At 35.1% G+C, this 17409-nt stretch overlaps 1 protein-coding gene across 3 annotated transcripts in view; it reads right to left on the reverse strand.

The window, feature by feature from the left end:
- KCNT2 (potassium sodium-activated channel subfamily T member 2) overlaps window positions 1-17409 on the reverse strand; it is a 154951-nt gene that overhangs the window by 103801 nt on the left and 33741 nt on the right. For all 3 annotated transcript variants that reach the window (XM_075710612.1, XM_075710611.1, XM_075710610.1), the window contains exons 2-4: window positions 12645-12724; window positions 4959-5058; window positions 1175-1223 (exon numbers count right to left, since the gene is read on the reverse strand). In XM_075710612.1, coding sequence (XP_075566727.1) covers window positions 1175-1223; window positions 4959-5058; window positions 12645-12724 — 229 coding nt within the window. The remainder of the gene's footprint in view (window positions 1-1174; window positions 1224-4958; window positions 5059-12644; window positions 12725-17409) is intronic.

The following is a 17409-nucleotide window of genomic DNA, read 5'->3' on the forward strand; positions in this document are numbered from 1 at the left end:
AGCCTGAAGTCAAACAAGCCTCAGGATTTCTAATTTTAAACTAATGCTCGCTACTACGGAAAACTTAGAAGAGTGCGCTATTTGCACTCACAATATCATTATCTAGAATTAAAAAAGATGCTATGAATTGGAAAATTATTAAAATATGCAATCAAAATATGATATTAGTTTCTCCAAATAAGTATTACAGTTTTATATAAACTCAGGTTGTCTCTCAAATAAAAATAAATCTTTGTTTGCAACTATTGTATATATCCCACTGTGAATGCATGTGTATATACACATGCATACACATAGGTATAAATTCCTATGCTTAACAAATAATATTACTAGAATAAGATGGTAACAAATAAATCTCTCAATATTTTTTAATTAAAATGAATACAGTAATCCAAATGTCTAAGTCAAAATTTATTCAACCTGTGCATACTTTAAGCAAGGAATTGAAAGGTATTTTCATCAAGGGATTCTTCCCTTAGTAAAATCCTGTATTATATAGAGGTACAAACCATTGTAATGGCATTGCACTAAGCATGGTGCAAGAATATAACGGTGTAACCCTTTTGGAAGCTTAAGGAACTCTTAGCAGAAAGGCACATTTCACAGGGAGAATTCCCACAGCACTATCCACAAGTAAAAAAACTGTTCCTAAAATGAGCAGGCTCTGGGACACTGAGGATTGAACGACAAACTTCAAAAGATCTCCAAGACCCACAAAGCACTGATGTAGTACATCTTTTGTGACATACTCCTCTAAGCGCAGAGGCTTCTATATTATGAAGTAACTTTAGCTTTCTAGTGTATTTAACAAGAAAGCCTGTGAAGCATGTCAAAAGCTCGTCATAAGCAATTATGAAATTTAAACTCATCATTAGAGCAAACAGTGACTACTTGACTCAACAGAGCTTGATAATTCTAAGAGAAAGGCTATCTAATTCTACAATATTTTGTTATAAGCTTTAATACTTTATAAATATGTTGTAAAGCCGTATAAATTCAAATCAATTAGTTCAGATCAGCTTATCTTTATGCTTTTGTTGTACTTAGTCATCAAGTAGATTTCTCTGTTAATATCAACTTTTCCAAGTATCCTGTAACATCACTAAAATGTTATAAATCAATATTGTCTACAGTTTCTAAATGGAAATGGTTAAATTGTCCATTTACATATTACCTGTAATCCCCATAAAGGCAAGCTTCGATTCACCCAAATAATAGGAGACCTATTCATTATAATAAGAAAATAAATATGAAATTGATCAAAATCTGGTTAGTGTTTTGAACAAAATCAAGAGAAAAAAAATTATACATGTGAATGGAAATTAGAGTACCCTTATTTTTTTAAAAAAATTCTCAGTAATAAAAATTTTACATCGGTAGTTATCGACTGAGTACTGACATTGCTTGTATTTCTAATCCAGAGCCAATTATTGAGTTCCCATGGGAGTAATCCAGCATCCAGTGACACCAAAATCTTTTATTGGCTTCAGTGGTTGCTAGTTCATCCCCTGTGATTCCAGAAAGAATAAATCAATTTGAGCTTTTGATTCTAGAGATGCAGAGGAATAATTATTTGTGGTAGGAAAAAGAAACTTGACAATTCTTTTGTGTGATTTTTTGCTATCTGTGTAACAATATAAATGGTATCTAACGCATAGGGGTTGTCATATCTTGGAAAAATCTCATGTTGTCTTAGTATTTACTAAACCAAATGATAATAGGCACTTGATACAGTACTACTGGAATCTGGCACACTCAACGGCACAATAGTGTACTGTTAGTCATTTACCGCTTATCATAGTTGTTTTTTAAACAAGGGCATCCATTTTTTTTCAGCAAGGTATAAGCATTGATAGAATTCAGATCTTACAAGAGCATCCAATCCAGCAGTTCACTTATGCAATCAGAGAAACAATCAAAATATTAAAGGCAGTTTTGAATATTGAGGAACACGGAAGTAATTTCTTGAGAGTTACAGAAACATCACTATTATATGTTAAAATGTCACTATTCCAGATGGAAATGGATTTGTCTTCCTTTTTCCCTCCTCTTCCCACCATTATGTGGACTTCTGGTTTGCTTTTTTTAAATTAGGAACTCACCAATCAATTGTTCCAGGTGTGTAGTTTTGATTGGAACAACTCCGGTTTAATTCCTTACTGATAGTTGTCATCCCATCCATGCAAAGTCCATTTTCATTAGCAAATGTATATGGGAACATGATCATAAAAACACATGGGAGGAAAGGGATATTAATTACATTACTAAGTGTTCTATAAAATGCATGCAATAGTTTGAAACCCTAGGCAACAGATATAGACATTTTAAAAAGTAAAATAACATTTAGAAAGTAGTTCCATATGTGTTCTTTATCTGTAGAAAAAGGACTATGAAATATTTCAGGTTACATTTTTTAAAGATTTATTTTAAAACATGTTCCAATTTAAAAACAAAGCAACTGAAATTGTACTTTCAAAAGCTGAACTAAGTACACAATAAATATTGAAGATCAAGAGATACTAGAAATCCTTTCACACGGATAGGCTTGCATAGAAAGAGAACATATATTTATACCTGCCATGATCTCATCAGAAAAGATTGCATCAAACTACACTTTATATCCTCTTGTGAGGATGTGAGGAGGGCTGGAGATTGATGCAGCAGTAATTCAAGTAAGAAACTGGTAACATCTGTGCAAAAAAATAGCTGCTATGTACATGTGATGTTATTTTGCCTTGAATTGCTGGCACAAATCCTCCCTTCAAATGGTCATGTAAGGATGTGGGAATATATATTTGTGTAAATGATGTAAAGTATCCTTGTTTGGCAAGCAAGGTCAGCAGAAGAGAAAAGGATTTGCAGACCACAGATAAGTAATAGCTGTATTTTTACCGACTATGAGTGGGACAGGGGCTAAATGGTATCCATTAATAAGGATGCTTTATGTCTTAAGCTCTTCCCTGTACACCCACTGTTCCAGAAGGAGTAAATGAAAGATACTAACTTGTGCAGGCATTTCTGAAAACCAGGAAATAAATCTGCAGGGGGAGTCTGTGATGAAAAGCATTTCTCCCAGAATTGCCACTTTAAAAACAACCAGGTGATAATGTTTTCTGTGGCCATGCTCTCAGCGCACTGAGTAGTTTCTTTCATCAGGCTGTGACACAGTATCTAGAAAGGATTTTTTTTTTCCTAACACCACATTTGTAAGAATGCATTATGGCAGTAGTTTAGGTATCAAGCCCTCAGGATCTCTATGGGCAAAACCATTAACATTAATGGGGTACCATCTGGGCACAGGGATGGTGTGTCTGGCATAACTTCTAAGACTGGGGTCTTAGGGAGCATGCAGAAGTAACTTATCAGAAACTTCTCAGCCAGACAAATGTTATACAGAGATAGAACAAACTAGCTAGTCTTTTAAATGTACCACAATATAAGGGAACAATATATATAAAAACAGACAAATACACTCTCTGGCTGGAGAATTGTTAAACATTTAGATTGAAGGAACAAACATTTCAGGAAGGGCCTGGGGAATTAAGCAGTCTGCAAGATGCAGAAAAATCTTTGCACATGAATACAAAAGTATTGAAGTATACCTGTGGCAGAAGCGCTGATGGTCTAATCTGTTCTGCATACCCAGACATAACCTGGCAGTATAATACACTCGTTTGGGCTCACTAGAGTTCCCATAACATAACAATATATCCGCTTCTTCATGCCAGAAAGTATCATTAGCTGTAAAATTTCAAGTCCCCGAGTTGCTGTGCTACTACACCTAAATTTCTAAGGATAGATTTTCTCTTCTCCATCAACTATTAAAAGTTTTGCACTTTGCAAAATCTTTACTGCTTGTTTCTTTGCTACATATTTCCTCTCCTTGAAGAGATATTCTAAGATACATGTGGAGTCAAAAAATAGTTTTTGCAGTTCTTGCTTTTCCAGGGAGATTTTTTTCTGGCGCTTTTTCAGATGTTCTAATTTCTTACAATAAACTTGACAAAAAAAATTTCTCAAATGCATCTTCTGTACTTCCCATTCACACATCCTTCTCTCATGCACTGCTGAGTAAAGCTGATATTCTTTAACTCACTTTGCTTTGGATTTGATTCTTGTAAAATACAGTACTTTTCCTGTGCACTAGCTTTTTTTATAGTATTACCCTTTTAGATTTAATTTTTCAAATATTAAAATTAGAAGCCATACTTTGTCCTTTGCCTAACATTGTGTGAAGAGTGCTAGTTCTCTCAGCCCAAGCTTAGTATTTTCATCTGTGCTTTGTTTCTTTCAGTATTTAAGGCCAACGGAATTAAATCAAGTGAAAGCAATTGCAGGTGTTCAAAATCTTGCTTTATGATCATAGATCATCATGAGTATAGAATGTACTTTTAGTCTCCGTCTCTTCTAAGTGTTTAAGAGAAAGGAGAGGGCTAGAAAAAGATAATCAATTGTCATCTGCTTGAAAGCTCAGTTTCATGTATTTGTCTGTTTGTTTCTGGGATCTGGGGTTTTAAGTAAAATTATTTAAGTAAAATTATCTAAGTTAAATCCTAAAATTATTGTTGCATAAACTGGTAAACAGATATTTGCAATTTTATTTTTGTAAATATGAACATGTTATAATGTTTATAATATAAACATAAATATGATACATAGAAATGGTATGTAATAATACAACCAAAAGATATAAGTTTGCACAACTATATCTGATGCACAGTATCTGAGCAAATAGCCAGGATTATTTTAGCAGTAAAGTGAAAAAAGAATATTGTTATTTTGGTTCTTATTTTCATTCGTAATGTAAGACTAGCTTTATAACTCTTTCAAAACATCTGTAAGACATAGAACCAAATCCCTGTTGACAGACTATCAAACATTTATTCATTAAATTCATTTATTTCTTATAAGTTAAACAATGCTTTGAGAACAGAAATAACCAAAAAAAACCCCATTACCATCCAAGTCCTTGTGTAGGATCATCCAGGAGCACACGAATTATGTATAGGAAACAGCTTAGTAGCTTGAGAGAAAAATTGAATAATCGTATTCTTAGACCTATTTTAAAAAGAAAAGAAAATACAGAAATAAATTCAGGTTCTTTACAGTTTCATCCACTTTTAAGGTAAAACTAAAAGGGAGTAGAATAGACATGCTGCAACAGAGCAAAGGTAGATCTAGCCAGTAACCTGTCCCTAATATGGGCAATTGGTGTATCATACAGAAGAACGTAAGAATAAGCCTGTCAGATACACATGTAATACACTTTTCTAGTTTCCAGAAATGTCTGGGTTAAGACTCAGTGTGTTTTAATGTAAAGAACTACTCAGTCTTTTGTTTGAAAGCTATTCTATGCCATTCATCTTTCCTGATGCCATTCTTTGGGTCTTTTGTAGTTTCACAAGTCCACTTTCTGGAAAGGGGAACCAGAACTACATGTGGTATTTGAGATGCAAGATACAGCAACATGAAGAAGACATATTTTCAACCACAGGCAGATAATATACAATGGCAAGTATTTAAATATTAATATCTGAAAGTCTTCATGCAGTACCTTCTCATACAGAATATATTAACATTATCCCAGCTTATAAAATATTAAGCTGTAGTTATTTAATGTTGAAGTTGCATAATTACGCATCCAAGAATAAGGACATCCGAAAATCATGCTGAATGCACAACTGAACTGAATCAACAACTTCTGCAGACCATGTGAATATTGAAATGTTCTAGCTGAAAGGATATATCACAAATACTATCACAAAATAGTACAGTATTTCCCACAAACATAGGTCTACTGCACAAAGACAGGATTCCTTCAAAGGGATCCATATGGATGCTTGCTTCTATCACATAGGCAATTTATTCAGTGCTAATTGGAGCCATTATCTACTACTGTGGAACCTAACTGTATTTTAATCAGATTTTGCAGTCATTAGAAGATTAGAGTTTAAATTCTCAGTCTTACTATTAAATTCAACAGTCTTAAAATTTTGCCAGTGTAAAAATTTGTATCTAACTCCTGGTTTTAAGTTTTTGTTAACTAATTAAGTAAAAACTGTCAGTTGACTAAGGTTAAGTGGGGGGAGGTCATTTTAAGATTAATTTTTTTCAGTCTTCTGAACTGGGAGTCACTGCATGCCTGAAGCCTTCTGTCCAAAGCAGAATACAATTGACTGAGTCTTACACAGATGCGACTTAATTTGCACCTAGCCATAGTAAAGATAGTATCTGTTACTGTTGTGTTGCAAATACATTAGTAGGTCCGCTGAACTCAGTATAGTTATTTCTGTGGTTTAAGAACTACAGCTTCATTAGGCATACCCAAAGCTGTGTGCATACATTCCCTTCTAAGGAAAGAATCATAATTATCTTATGGTAATGTTACATACTTTTTGACTTTATTCAGTCCTAAGTTCAAACTGAACACCTTACAGATAAAACTGATAAATCACCTTTTATGTCTACTAGTTCCCCTCCCATCAAAACGCAATCTACTGCTAACACAGAAAAATAGAAAACAGATTCTTAAATATTCTACCATGCAATTGCTGAAAGAAATCTTCAGGTTTATTACACAACACTGCTTACTACTTTTAACTGTGAAGTTGCAGTTATCACATGAGAACTCGATGGACTTTTACAGCATCTTGTCACCTGTAAACTAGGGGTTAAAATCCTGTGGTCCTGACCATGAGAAGTCCCACAGCTGTTATTGGCAATTAGGTGTGTGAACATTAACCTAGTGATTCCTCTGTCCTATCAAAAGTAATTAGCTACAGACTATTTATTCCCCAACATGAGTGAAGGGGTTGAAGTAGTAAATGGAATGGCAGGCTGTAGAAGGTAGGTAAGTGTGGTGTTGTGCTGTTATTTGATTATGAAGAACCCCAGTACTTTTCTTGGATAATGCTATGATTTTTTTTTCAGCTTTTTTGAACTGTTGCTGAAGAAAATATGAATTGTTTGTCTGTACTAACACTTTTGTGGAAGTCTGCTGGAGTATGAATGGTTGCCATAACAACTAGGCTATTACAACAAGAAGAGCATGTAATGGTTTTTTTAAAAAAAAAAAAACACAAAACAAACAGAAAAAGCCCACCAGGATTTCTTTTCCACGCTAATTTTGTGTTGTCTAACTTTCTTAGACAAGTACAAAATTAGATTGTTTGTTTGTTCTGGTTTTTAGCTCTGTAAATGTTAATCTTGGTGTGAAACACTTCTTTTTTTGTATTGATAATGGCCTGGTTTCTAATCATCATTTCAAATTATATGTTGGCTTAAATGCTAAAAGAAAATGGTGTTTTTCTGATTAAAAAATACATCAGTACAAGGGACCCATGCTTCTGGCTGCTGCCTGGAACTCTTAACTCTCAAATCTTAGTCCTGAATGATCTGGAACTACTTATGTATTCAAATATTTAAGTTCCACAGATCTATTCCAGGCTATGCCTAGAAGTCCTCTGGATATCTCCACAGGAATGGCTGTTTCTCACAGAATATAAGGCAGGGTTTTCACACTAGACATGCTTTCATCTAAGGGTTCTAGTTAGCATAGATATAGAATGCAAATCATGGACTGGGTTATATATAAAGTAAGGCAATAGGATAGGTCTTGTACCATATGTGATTAGGTCAGTTATTACAATATAAATATGGAAGAACAGCCTTTAAGTCTATCCTGTTTCAGAAGGTCACCTGTCCTAGTTCTGTATGCCTTGGCCTTTAGAAATAGGATGTGCTCTCAGAAGCAGCATATTTAGTCACCCCTGCTAAAGCTTTAATACTTAATGTAGGACTACCAAATAAGGATTCTCTCTGGTCAAAATCTTCTGTAGACTCATTGTTGGGGATGTCACCTGTGAGTTGGAAGAAATGCATATATTCCACTACCACAGAGATCTAGGATTTCAAATATGGGAAGGAGGAGACAGTCACTAGAGAAGGCATTTAAAATAGGTTTTCATTTATTAGTCTGTTACAAAGAAAGCATTTCATATTTCTGTTTTCTGGCTATTTTTGTCCTCTTTTACATGCTGTCAGTGGATCACACAGTCTGCTTGACTTAATTTCTTTTTTCCATTTACAGCCAGTAAGTAGCATGGGCATTTGCACAGAATATCTCTATGCTTTGACACTGGTGCCTGAAACTTGTATTCAGCTACATCAGTCATACAGTGTTAGCCAGCTATGTATTGTTTAATGAGATTGTAATTTCACTGTGTCCATGTAACCATGGTATTTCATCCTTTGTTTCCTTTAAAAGAAGAAATTGATAACAGTTCAAAATCTGTTTGTTTTGTGAAACAAATGTAACTACATCAAATGTTAATGTCTCCTTCTCAGTTTGAACAAGTATTTGCTTTTTTTTTTTGCAGGCATTTTTAAGTACAGAGTGATACACTGTACTTAACCAGTAGTGACTGTGACTTTCATTTTCCTTATAAATTCTTGATGCTTCCCTTACAAGCATTTTTGGAAATTAATCCTCTGATCTAGAGACCTGATCTCAATCAAAGAGAGAGTGACAGAGATAGCAGCTGAAGATTTTACGATCACCTTCCATTATTCCTTTCTCTATTTTGGGGTTTTAGTAAAATCATTTCGGTAGCAGCTGGCTTTAGGAGTTGTATCAAAATATACTGTTAATAATTTATATCCTGGTGATGGTTATCTTTTACTCCCTCCCAACTGAATTGAAACTTCACTTATTTTTTCCCTTTGAGACTTATTTTAGGCTGTGATAATGCAGTGTGTGATCTTGGCGAGTACAAGTAAGTCATACCAATACGTCCTATCTCTTTTTTTTTTTTTTTTCTCCTCCCCCCCCCCCCCCCCCCCCCCCCACTTCTGGCTGACACCTTTGTAATGCTTTTCATGCATTGGTTGAACTTGATTAGACATTTGCTTCCAGAAGACTGAGTGGAAGCTAGGTTGACAATTGACAGTTTACAGAAATACTTCCAAAACCAGAATAATGAATGAAATAGTTGATATTTCATGTTACTGGTCTGTATGTGATTTAGATCAGAATAGTATTCTGTAGCAAATTCATAGAAATTCTAGAGTTGACTGCTCTAGTTCACAAAACCACGTGATATTACATTCTGATGTGTTAAATTCACTTGTCAAGTCTTAAGGATTAGCCAAAACCATTTGGTGAACATGTGTACTTTGATTTAGTTATTCTATCTCAAAATTTGCTGATACTACTGACAATTATTTTCTCAATGATAGCAATTACATCTTTAGTATGCAAAGGAGGGTTTTCAGTGCTCTCACTGAACACCAACTAAGATCTAAAGGGCAATATCTTTATTTATCAACTCCCTGATACATCTGGGCAACAGAATCCTCCAATTTCAATGGAGGATTGAATGAGTACACTTGAACGAGTGGCCGGTAGTATCTCAGCACCAGGCTTTTGGAGATTGTGTTTTAGAGGATTCTGGTTGTGAGTATTTGGACAAGAACTAAGATCTGCACAAGCAGAAGGAGTGTTTGACTGAACTTACTAATTCTGAACACTTTAGTCTGGGGATTTTCTTTTTTTCATTCAGTACAGTAATAATTTTGCTGTATTTCCTGTTTCTTTCTCCTGAAAATTGCCTTGTTTAATTGTTGTTTAAGCTTCTTGTATCAAGAACACCAGTAGCAGTGCTTGGGTAACCTGTGGGATTCCAGTGGGAAATGGCATGCCCATGCCTTATCTAAGTACAGTAAGCACCCTCATTCTCCAACTTATTTTCTGTGAACTGGCTGCATAATTCAACAGAAAAAACATGCCTCATCATTAAGAGTTTTCTTTGGAGTCTTCTCCTGAGAACCCATCATGAAAAGAATGTGCCCATAATGACAGTGTCTCTACTAGCTGTCTACAGGAAGAACTCATTACTGTGTTTTCATTTGTTAATCAAAACCACAGTATGCTTCTAAGAAATGTACCTGAGCTGTGTATGGCTTCACTGTGTAGGAGAATTCATCAGAATCTGGATTTTTTCCAGCAATCATCAAGCAAGCCAAGCAGGAAAATTCTTGTGCTATTTGTCTATATCATGAACCCATCTCCCATAGGATGAATTAACAGTTGCTTCCCAGTCTTTTGCTTATTTCAAATAAACTTCCACATCATTCCTCTCCTTTGGACCAATACATCACACTTATCCAATCATAACCTAATAGAGATGTCCCAGTAGAGTAATTTATGACAATTCTCTTAGCATGCTTAGCCAGAAGGGTATGGACTTGGCAAAGAAATGGCCATGAATTCATACTAATTAACTAACTTCTGGTTTAATTTTTGTGCTGATGTATGGACTCGGCAGTTCTGCAATCAAAACATGTATCTGTATATATGTATTTTTTTAATCTTAAGATCTAAGTAGGGGAAAAAAAATCTTTTGCTTATCTCAAGAAGGTACTATTCAGAACCTTCCTATCTTATCAGTGAAAAGAGATTTACAGTAAGTCAGGTCATAACTTTATAGATGTTCTTAGTAAGTAAACCAAGAGTGCATCAAATACCTGTTTTGTGGACTAGATCAAGAACAAAAAGGCTATTTATTGCTTACAGCTTCCCAGACTGCCTTTCTAGCCAGGAGTAATACTCTTTTTCTAGTTATGGATACTTTTTCTGTTTTGTCTCTTACTTCATTACACACTATATCAACAATATCAGAACTCAAAGGCTATAAAGATATAAAATACTTAAAGACATGTAAAGTCACAGGGAGAAAAGTAGAAGAGAACTAAAACCATTTGAGAAGTTGTAGTGCAATTAATTAACTAGATTTGCATTTTAAATATAAACTCATTTATCTCTAACAAGAATCACAGAATGGTTGAGGCTGGAAGGGACCCCTGGAGGTTGTTTTATCCAACCCCCCTAGTCAAGTAGGGCCACCTAGAGTTGGTTGCCCAGGACTGTGTCTAGATGTTTTTTTAATATCTCCATGGAGGGAGACTCTACAACCTACATACAAAAAAATATATGAGCAAAAATTCATTATTTGTAAGCATAAAATGGATTATGAAATTGTTCTTCACACATCTCCTTTCTTTGTTCTATGCATACTGAGTTTTTGCATGCATTCTTTTCACGTTGGCCAAAATGCGGTAAGAATGCTTTGAAGTGTGCTAATACAGAATAAGAAACTTATTTCAGAAAAAAAAAAAATCTTCATTAGAAAATAAATCTACCAACCAAATATAGTTACACATATTATTATATGAAAAAACCCTATGTCCCATCTGAAGTTTAGAAGAGAAGATAGTCTGAAGGCTATCCACATCATTTACTAGCAGAGGTAGTCCTCTGCTTTCTATGCTATTTAGGTACCTGAATTAAGATGACTTTTCCCCTCTGTGTCTATATAAGTATAATAAATAAAGCTTTCCCCATGGATGAACCTCCAGCAGCTTTGTTAAACCTAATTCTCCAGCTGGAAACTGGCAAATAATTCCAAAGCTCAAATTGAAAGTATCAGTTATTCACAGTACAGTGCCTTTTTTTTTTTTTTTTTTTTTTTTTTTTTTTTGGCTTAGGGGAATATTTTGCTTATCACACCTGGAAAGTCAGAGAAGCTTAGCCAATAAAAAGATCATGATCTGTGATGTAAAACTAGTATTTATTTAATACTAGCTCTTACAGATAGAAGATCTTATGGTCTGTCTTATTTTTAAAAACTTGACCTAGTCTCCCAAATTCTGTTTGTCTGGGTTTTTTTTTTAGATTGGAACACCAAAAAAGTAAAGTTCTCTCTTTTCTCCTTTCTGTCCTTGCCCAGACACAAAGCCATGGAACCATCTTAACTTATTACACAGGCCAAAAGGTATTCTTTGTATTCTAAAAGCTTTATGTATAAAGCTATTGTAACTTTAGGTTTTTTACAGGTATAAGGCAAATAGAGGTAAATTCAATCCTGCTAAACAGAGGAAAATTGAGGTCAGTTACTGCTTTTCTCAGCTATGAGCTCCACTAGTCTAATCAAGATTTGATATATACAATGATTCCATCCCCTTGGATCAGCTTCATGGATGTATATAAAAAGATTAATATCTTAGTTCCTCCACATTATTGTCGTCTATGAATTTAAGTGTATACGTCAATGAAGATATTGTTAAATCAGACTAAAGACAAGGACTGCATTTCTGAGGTACCACACTCAGGAGAAGGAGGTATGTCCTTCCCATTAGTTTCCTTTCCAAATTGTTTTTTTAGTACAGATAAAGTTTGAAATTTATTTAGAAAAATACTTAATAAAACTGAACACTTCAAAAAAGGTAGGTACTTCTGCAGCTTTTTTCCTCCAGCATCTTAGAGGCTCTTTGCTTTCCTAGACATAAGGTCATGACTTGTCAATGAGCATTGCAATGTCAGATCCATGAAAATTAGTCAGTTTGATCACAATACAGAAGTAAAATCATGTCACTAACTATTGATCCTACAAAATAATTTCATTGTTTTTAAGTTTAAATAATACTTTTTGAATTTGTTTTGGACATTATGTAAAACTTATTCCTCTATGGGGTAAAATTTTAGCTCAGAAGAAAATTAATGATAACTTTGCTGTTGCTTTCAATGGAATTGTATTCTACTCAAAGCATCACAGTTATGCTTAATGGAAATTAATACAGCTGCTTACTTGATCTTTGGTTTTTGATGAAGAAGAGCTTTAGTCTCTCTTTAAATGTATTTTCATTCATATAGAATTCAACTTGCACCCTGAAATATAAAAGGAAGTATTAGAATTTAATATGAAAGATAATAAATAATTTTTTCAAAATAATTTGTTCCCCTAATCATCTGTTCTTTATATGTAACTGGAGGAACGTATAGAGAGTTTTCAGCCCAAAGCTCACTTGCGTTTGAATGACTACGGTTAAAAGATTAAAAAAAAAAAAACCAACAACAAACCAAAAAACTTATTTAGTTTCTTCCCTTTACATGCAGAATCATTTTCATACTACTTGGATGCTCTACACTGCAAAATTAGAAGCATCTACATTTTTGGTAGTTTCACTGGAAGACTATTCTCATATCTGCATCTTTGTAAGGAGGATTCCCCCGATGTTCAGGTTAAACCTTCCATCTCTGTTTAACTCCCTCCTGTAAAATTGACATTTTAATGATTCTTCTTTTTTCTATCTTGTTCATATCTCTGTTAAGCATTCACTTGTTTGTGTTCACCTTTAATCAAACGCTCATGCACCAAACAAACCACCCTCTCTGAACTTCGCTTTTGTCACAATTAAATACTGAGACCTGAAAGCAAAATTGCATTGCAATCATACAATATTGTACAGAAAATAACTCCCCTTCCTGATTATATTAAAACAACAGTAACATCTTTTATTTCCTCCCTTTCCCCCCAGATTTGCTAGGATGTATTTCATGTTTCTGTCCCTCAACTCAGTTTGAGTACAACTCATGCAATAGTTATACAGACTAGAAGAGAGAAGAAAACTGTTGCAGGCGCTAGCAAGGGGAAAAGCATTAGCTGTACAGAAAAACAGGCCATTCCAGAGTTGTAGAGCTGCTCTGCTTGCTGTAGGATGAGTGCAGCATTAGTTCCATTTCCACTGAAGTCCCTGCTCTACCCAACTGACTGGATCTCCCACACCAATCCCAGTTCTCCTCCAGCAATGAATCACTTTACCCAGCACAATTTCTGTGCCTTCTCAAGAAATCAGTCCTCATTTTGAGAACTGTTCTACTATTGCTAAAGAACAAAGTGATATCACAAAAGTGAGTTACTTCCTTACTTCTCACTTTCTCTGTATACCATCATCTGTTGTAAAATTGCACACACCTTTTCTGTTCATAGGCATACTTGATCTTTATTTGAGCATTTCTTTTTAGCAGTCTTTCTTTCATCAAGTGACTGTACTGCAAATACTTGTTCTTATACATACTGTCATGTTTTTCAAGCAGGATCCTGACTTTAGTTTTTCCCTTCTTGCATGTGAAGCCTTTGCTGAAACAATTTTTGTATAATCTAGTATTATCTATAGTCTCTCTTCCCCTCAAATACTTGTCTCATACCATATATTTGTGTATACTTATGGAATTGGAAGCTTATTTAGTTATGGGCCCAGAATGGCCAGCTTTTCTGCCCTATCTGGCTCTACTTCCTCTGTGTAAGATCTTTAAGCTGTTGGAATTAAACCCACCTGATGTCCCTTTTTTAGGCTAAGAGTAGCTGCAACTGCATATTTCAAAGAGCTTGGGCCCAGAGGAATGTCCTAGAAACTGCCACCAAACTAGAGAAAAAGCCCATCAGATGAAGAGCAACTTGTTTCTGGGCTTTTCCTGAGTTCAAATATAGACCAAGTGTTGTGCTGTTGAAGACTGCAGGAGTCCTTGCCACTAACAGAAGTACAATTTAGATAGCTGGTAACCTTAAGGCAAGTTAAGGAAGCATGTTCAGGGGTTAATTAGTAGGTGAGCGGGTTTGTGGGGGCCTGAGCTCTGCTTCAGTTCTTTTCTGCACTTTTCCCAAGGTACTTACTGTCACTAATGTGGTAACAGTTTCAGTGGGAAACATTTCCCATGATTTGGCAGCTGCCACATGCTAAGTGTATATACTTCATCTTCAAGGACATATTTCAATAGGTAAACAAAGTGGCACAAGCTATTGAAGTAAGGGATGTTATTTAAAAGGAGCACAGTATCGGTGATCTTTTTTTACACACTTTAAACTAATCTCCCAGATTTTTCATAAGAAAATTACAGTAGTCACTTATCATGAAAGAACAACATGTTAACAGTAAGCCATGACTTAATGATAATTAGGAAAGAGGATGTGGGAGCTAATCGCCCTCCTATCACTACCATTATGAATTGCTCTGATAGCCTTCTAACAGCTGTCTACTTCTCTTTCCTTAGCAACCTGTGCTCACAGCAGACTGGGATTCCACAGTGCCGCAGTTTCCATGGCAAAATGGATTACGAGTGCTGCTAACACCACTTCTGTGGCTCGATTTCTCCTTCCCCTCACTTTTATAAACTTAAGTAAAACTCTGTCAGCCTTCTGCATTTGCAGGAAATACATTATCATGCCTTTATAATCAACGTACGCTTTCATGATACTCTGGCCACCAGACAGAATATTTCATTCTGTTTCTTAAAGGTTACTATCTATTAAGTAAAGCTAAGAATGAATGGCTGAGGAGCCACTGGCAGGGATAAGGGCAGAAACCTCCAGATACTGTTCCTTCCCAGTACTCTGCTTTTTATTTTTAGAGAGAACACTCATTCTCCTTGAACCGTTGTTGTAAACTTTTAATGATTAAAATTTTACCACAAGTATTTGCTCTTTTCTGTCTCTTTCCCACTATGAAGTGTAACCTAGAAAAGGAGTATTTCAGGAACATAACACAAATAAATCTGATCCTCACTTGCAACACTAAGATCATTTTGTAGTAGTAGTGAAGGGCTTGAACAAACTTTTTCTGGACTTAATGAAGTACAAGTTATTAAGGATATTTCAAGCGAGTGAGTGAAATTCATTGCCACATACTTACATAAAACTTGATTTTTCTGTTGCAGGATAAATACTAGTTGGAATTTGATTCCAAGCAAATGGTTTTGATGAAATGGCACACACGCAGTACAGGCTGACAGTATATGTGTACAGAGATCACCTGGCCTATGGAATAGGTTTGGTTTTGTTCTATATTTCTAGTGTAAGTAATTTAAAAGTGGAGCTTAAACAATTTGTGCTTCATGCTTTTTATCTTCCTGTAAAAGACAGTTGTAGTTCAGTCCACCCTGACCAAAAGGAAATCAAACTGAAGGATTAAAAAACTATTCCTTGAGGATGGTTACTGGGACAGAAATGTTTGATGAACATAAGGATTTTGTGTATGCAGTCAGTTAATCGCTTCTGACTTTTTCTGTGTACATGGTAGGCATTGAATATGCCATGAAAACCTGCTTTTGGAAGTTAAAGAACAGGTCTTATACTTTATTGACTCTTGCTTCAGCTTTATGGGAAATGCACAGATACATGACATACACCTGTGGCAAAACCAACTAAAGTGATACGATTCTCTTGAAAACACAGTGTGGTTTTTTTAACCTTCTTTTTAAAATTAAATACCATTAATAGTGATCTTTCCTAGTTTAAACCCAAAGAACACTGATGTCAGTGGAATCTTTCCAACTGTAAGAAGCATCTTGAAGTACCCAAAGTACAAGTATACACTGCACTCTCCTAATTCAGTCAAGATGTAATTTGAGTAGTACATTTTAATGTAATACAAAGTATAGCAGGAAAATACTAATTCATGCCAAGGACACTAATGCAAAGCACTTCTTATGACTGCAAATCACTGCAACCAATCTGTCTGCACTCTGGTTATTTAACTAATTTTGTCTGCATTTTTCCATTGCTATTGACAAGGTCATTCTAACTCCATGGCCACACTTTACTATAGTAACAATATTACCTTGCACCCTCAAATCTACAAATTGTCTGTCTTTTGTGTTAGAAAATAGCAGATTTGGCAGAAATAATCCCTTCAAAAATGAAAGTATTAGTTGGATTTCTCACTATGTGCATGCTAAGAGCTGTAAATGTTTATGCTTACTACTTCGTGGCATTGGAATCAAGAAAAGGTGTTAACTGTACAAATGGAGCCAATGTGAAGAAAAGTACATCAATTTATTTAATCCATCTTTATGGGAGGGGACATTTCATTATTTTCCTACAAAAAGGGCCTTGTAATATAGACACAATATGTTTTTTATAGGGATTTGCCAATCCAATATATGTGAAATCCTGTTAGATTTCAAACCTGAAAGGTTATGTAGGGTGTAGATAGGTGCTTAAAAATGAGGCATTTTAAGTGCTAAAATGAACTGCTATTGTCAGAGTTTATTTTCCTGCAAAAAAAAAGGAAATGGGCATTTTTTTTCTTGTAGCTCTTTTTAAAAGACTAGCGTATTTTAATGATGACTGTCTTGGGTAGCAGCTCTCTTCTTTTTGAAGTTTTGCAAGTTCTGAAATACTCAGAACACTAATTTGTTTGGAGCTTCACAGAGAAATGGTCATTTGACTTCTCAGGCCTGCTTGTTCTCTCAGAATCAATGTGACAGATTAAGGCTGCTTGTTGAACAACACATCATCATCTTGTGCTGAAGGAAATGGTGGTAAGACCAGTATGTTTCCATTACTGGTTCTTAACTTGGGGAAGCCTTCTATTTGTTTCTGGTAGGAAATCAGTCATCAGTCATGATGAACACTGAATAGATAAAGTTCTGAATTTCTAATTTCCTCTCCATGCTGAATGATAGCACCCCAAAACAAACGGTAGTAACTGGGGGAGGCAGGGTGCTTGTTTCCTCCCACTTATTGGAAAGACAGAAAAGATGCTATTTCTTTTGCAGCCTTCTAATTTGGTAGT

The sequence above is a fragment of the Pelecanus crispus genome, chromosome 5, assembly GCF_030463565.1.
Source record: "Pelecanus crispus isolate bPelCri1 chromosome 5, bPelCri1.pri, whole genome shotgun sequence".
NCBI lineage: Eukaryota > Metazoa > Chordata > Aves > Pelecaniformes > Pelecanidae > Pelecanus > Pelecanus crispus.